The sequence below is a fragment of the Symphodus melops genome (assembly GCF_947650265.1).
Source record: "Symphodus melops genome assembly, chromosome: 16".
In the NCBI taxonomy this organism is placed as follows: domain Eukaryota; kingdom Metazoa; phylum Chordata; class Actinopteri; order Labriformes; family Labridae; genus Symphodus; species Symphodus melops.
Window position 1 is genome coordinate 16,893,450 of NC_136706.1, and position 5,019 is coordinate 16,898,468.

The following is a 5,019-nucleotide window of genomic DNA, read 5'->3' on the forward strand; positions in this document are numbered from 1 at the left end:
TGAATTGATAGAACATGATAAGAGAAGACGGCGAAAACATGAGACATGGAGGAATGATGGGGATAGGACAAGGACAGCCTTTGATATTTAAAGATTCATCGTTGACATATTCTGTCACCACTTTTCAGAAAAAAACAAAAAACAAAGAGCAGCTTCACAAATAGAAAATCAAACAAAAGCTGAGAGAGTCCCTGAAGATTTTTTCTGCTCTCCACCCTTGTGTGCCACGTTTTCTGAACAATTCATCTATTCTTGGGAGAAAAAAAAATCTGACAGCCAGACGGGAGCCAGGGAGAGACCAAACCCTCTGGTAATAGCTGAAATAAACTTGCAAACAACATGGAGGGAAAGAAACAGAGGCAAATGTTTTATTAATAATGTATAACTGCACAATGTTTGGACTCCTTGCTTTTCATGTTATGTTATATTATGTCATGGAGAGTGACTGAGGTCCCAGAGGGGCTGAGTTATATCATTGTGAAGGTGAACCAAAGACTTTGTTGCTTTCCAATTCTTCAGTTTGTCTGATCAGTAGACGCTCTAGAAGTAAAGGTCTGAAAAGATTTGAATACATGTTTTTTTTCAACTACAACCCTACATCCTCAGGAAGATGTTCTGGAGTGGATTGTTCAACAGAATCCATTTTGATAAGGACAGACCAGCAGGTGAATCTGTGTCCGTCAGGAGAGTAAATGGTCAACGACTTCAGAGCACAGGATTCTTGTGTGTAGCGCAGATCTTATTACTTAACGTTATCGTTCACTTGTGTTGACAGATAGAACACAAACCATTAATGGTTTGTAAAAACAAATTGGTGTAAAGTTGAACTGTAATGACTGTTGGTGGATTTCACCACCACAGAAGCCCTGGATGGGGTTTCCAGGGTTCCTTAGGGCTGTGCCTTACACAGAAGGAGCAAACTGTGAGCCAGAATCAATCTCCATTAGCTAAGACCAGCAGGTGAATCTGTTTTTCCATTGTGAAGATGAGACTCTGAAGTTAGATCAATATAATGGCACGCTAAGAAGATAATGTCACCATGCAAAATTAATTGTATTCATATATTTTGCATTTTAATGTCCTTTTTTTTTCACTTAATGCCAAAATCTGTATTTCTTATTATTTACAATTAATGTGAAAAGGATTAATTTTCTGCTTCTGATGATGAGAGAAACTCTACTGTTTGACATATCATAAAAATTATTTAAATAAATTACAGGATATTTACTGTTGTTTGGTAATGTATGTAAACGTGATTCAAATCAAGAATCCATAAACATTCATTTTTGCTGTAAACTCAAATGATTATTATAGTCAAACATATTTAAAGAACATATTTCAGAGACTTTCCTGTCATTACACAGGACAAAAATCCCATTTAAATACTTTATGATAAGGATTCCTTAATACCCACAGCTGAATTAGAAACAAGCCAATCACTGGCCGAATTATGACATCTAGTGGATGTTAAAGAAACACTATATCTTAATTTTCTCTCTTCAGTAACCCTAAGGTAATTCCTTGCCCAAACTATACTGTGACTATGATCACATGATGTCACAAAGCACAGTAGTCCTGATATGCATTATCTGGAATAGAAAGGGAAATACCTAAGTAGTCTAGAGCAGAGTTTCCCATCGTCCCAGTGTGAACCTTTGCCACAAAGTGTAATTTGGAACAACAGTTGGGAACCAAATTTTCTCTTTATTGTAAAAAAAAAAAAAATCGAAGGAACACGACAATATAAAATTAAATCATATTGACAGTATTGGTGTAGACCATCATAAACAATTTCAAGTATTCAATAATCAGTTCTGAATTTTTAAATTATACTGTGCCTTAAATATGCTGTTGTGATTTTTGACCAACGATTTCATGACAAAAAAGGAAAATGTCTTATTGCAGCCAACAAGAAAAAACACAGAAAAAAATTCCATTGACATTTTTACAATATCATGTAGATGAGTCCATGTTTTCTGCTTTGTCCTGTGTGCTGTTTTGTGTCTCTGTTCTGCTATCTTCTGTGTGTGAACACACACTCTGCTGTCTTTCCTCCTCTAAGCTCCTCTTGATAGTCAGCTCTCTCTCAGCCTCCTCAGCACATGGAGCTGTTGTCGCCTGGATGTGGAGCTTCCCGTCTGGAGCCAGGTAGCAGGTGACGGCTTCAGGGTTCAGGCCATCAGGCAGATCGAACTCCTGTCTGAACTCTGTCCTCCCGCTGACTCTCAGTTTCCTGCCCACCTGCCGGACAGACAGCTCCTCTGGGGAAAAGCCTTGAGTGTCCAGAGTCATGCCAAAGTGCTCTCCCTCTTTGTCCAGCTGGGAGGAGACTGGTTTCATGGCCACACTGGTTTGGAAAGGCTCCGTCTCCTCCAAGATGTTGTGTTGAAGTTTGTCCATCAGCTGCAGCCTGCTGTGGAGCTCCTGTAGGTTTCTCTGCAGTAGATCCTGCTGGTAGAACAAAGGTTTGACCTCTGGCCACAGACTGCAAACAGGCCAGTAAGAGTCCATGAATGGACTGAGGGCAGACTGAAGTCTATGAGTGCACAGCATCTTCAGTGAGTTGAGTCCTCTTGTTGTGAGATGAAACACTGTTAAAGTGTGTGTCCTCTTCTGTGTGGTTGTGTTGCGTTCTGTCTCAGCAGTGGGACAGTCCCAGTTTTTATACTCTAGCTGCAGCAGCTCCAGAGTGTTCAGGAACTTTCCTGTCGTAACCACAGCTTTCCACTAGGAGGAGCTGTTACTCTGAGTTGTTGATGTCGCTGCTGAGTCACCTTTGATCTGGAGCTTTTCCAGTTGAAGAAGAAGAAGTTATACTTTATTAATCCCACGAGGGGAAATTCGGTTTACACTCTGTCTAATGACACACACATAGGCCGAGATACACACTCATTCCAGTGACATGCATTAATGGAGAGGTCTCAGAGTGAGGGGGCTGCCCACAGCGAGCGCTCCAGAGCAGTTTTGGGGTTCGGTGCCTTGCTCAGGGGCACCTCGGCAGTGCTCAGGAAAATGGACTGGCACCTCTCCAGCTACCAGACCAATTTCCAGACTTGGTCCGTGCCGGGACTTGAACCGGCGACCCTCCGGTTCCCAACCCAAGTCCCTACAGACTGAGCTACTGCTGCCCCAGTTGCATGTGATTCTAAATTTGACAGCTGCAGTCAGACAAACACTTAACAGAAAAATGACATATTGCAAGAAATATTTTCAAAATATTACTTTTGTTATTGTTTGTCACAGCTTAACTCTTATTTTAAAATGTATGATCATTTTACAAACAAAATTACTCCACAACATCATGTAGATGAGTCTATATGTTCTGTGTTTTGTCCTGTGTCTCTGTGCTGCTACCTTCTGTGTGTGAGTTCTTCTTGATTAAAAGAAGGCTTACTTTGACAACTAAACAATTTATATTTTAATGAAGCCATTATTTTAGCGAGTTTTCTGAAGTATATTCTGACTGTTGTGTTTGCCTTTTATGTATAGTCAGGAAAGTTACCATTGATTGTTTGTGCTTCTGTGTGTTCTTTCTGTGTTCAATTGTTGTTGTGTTTAGTGATAAATGAATAATAATGTCCTTGTTGCTTGTGTCAAATTTAATCCAGGATATTTACTCTCACTGAGCTATCATTACTTTACATTTCATATTAAACCTTAGGACTTTTCAGTTGTCAGTTGTAATATTTGTTGTCTGCATGTATGATGATGAGCTGTGACGTGAAGGTTGTTATTCTTTTTATCTTTAGCTGATGAATCGGCCCTGGACCTGGACATCTGTCTTGATCCCGAGACTCATCCTCCGCAGGATCCCAGCGCCTCCCCCGTTCCCTGACTCCTTCCTCCTTTGTCTCTCTTCCTCCTCCAGACTTTCTCCAGCCTCCTCCTATAGTCCTTCTTGTTCTAGTTCCCCCACCCTCTCCTCCTCTTGCTCCTCCCCTTCCGTCTCCTCCATCCCCTCTAGCCAATCTCTGGCACCCAGGGAGCCTTTGAGAGCTGACAAGGTTCTCTTTAATTCTTTCCAGTGGACCAAAGTAAGGAGATCCTTGAACGACGATCTCAACATCTCCAAGAGTCAACCACACGCAAACAAAGAGGAAACTTGTGAGCTGTTTCTATTTTGAACCTCACATGTTTATAATGTGATTTGAAAATGAAATAAACATTTGTTTTGAACTTTTTTATTTTGACAGTATTTGTTTACTATTGAACACTTTGCAATATTGGATTAGATTGGAAAATCTTTAGTGTCCCAGAGGGGCAATTTGGTTTGTAACATAGTTTCATACAGAGGCAATACACATCATAACACACCTGGTCCAAATCAGGGCCAATCAGTCACACACACCTGACCCTGCACAGAGAGATAATTACCCTCCCACAGACTGAGTGATCTTTCTTACAACATTCAGAAACAGAAAACGTTCAAGCCAGTAGAAAAATATTCATAGAAAAGTATTTTTTAACGTTTGAACTCCAAAGAAGAAAACGTGTTCACACAGTCCTACAAGTTAACTCTCCATGAGACTATTTGGTGATTTACTTTGAAGTGATGGACTCCAGTTGGTAAATGGTTAATGGACTGGAGCTTTCATAATGCATATCTAGTCGTCTGCCTACTCAAAAAGCTTTTACACCAGAGGTCACGCCTACCCAGTGACACCCATTCACACACTGATGGCAGAGGTTTCTTTGTCAAGGGACCATCAGTATGTCAAAACATTCATACACCACCAACAAAACAGCGGGAGAAACTTGAGGTTGAGCGTCTTGCCCATGGACACATCGGACATGTGGCTTCAGGAGATGGAAATTGAAAGCCCCCCGAGGCCGACCCTACCAACTGAGCCACAGCCGCCTCTGTTTTGTGTTCAGATGTCCTTTCTGAAAAACTTATCAGCTGCAAAGTGACACATTTCCAAAGTGAACATTTTCTACCTTTTAGAAATGTACTTCACTTGTGACCATGTAGTACAATTAAACAAGGTGAAGAAGAACTTAGATCATTGTTGTGTATAT

The 5,019-nt window shown here is 40.8% G+C and overlaps 1 protein-coding gene across 1 annotated transcript; it reads right to left on the reverse strand.

The window, feature by feature from the left end:
• Positions 1-1,953: 1,953 nt before the first annotated feature.
• On the reverse strand, positions 1,954-3,126 carry LOC306836611 (heat shock protein 30-like; the record flags this gene model as incomplete). The annotated part of the gene is made up of 1 exon (XM_079363787.1): positions 1,954-3,126. Exon 1 carries the CDS (start codon positions 2,551-2,553, stop codon positions 1,954-1,956), a length of 600 nt encoding a protein of 199 aa, XP_079219913.1. The 5' UTR covers positions 2,554-3,126.
• Positions 3,127-5,019: the final 1,893 nt, after the last annotated feature.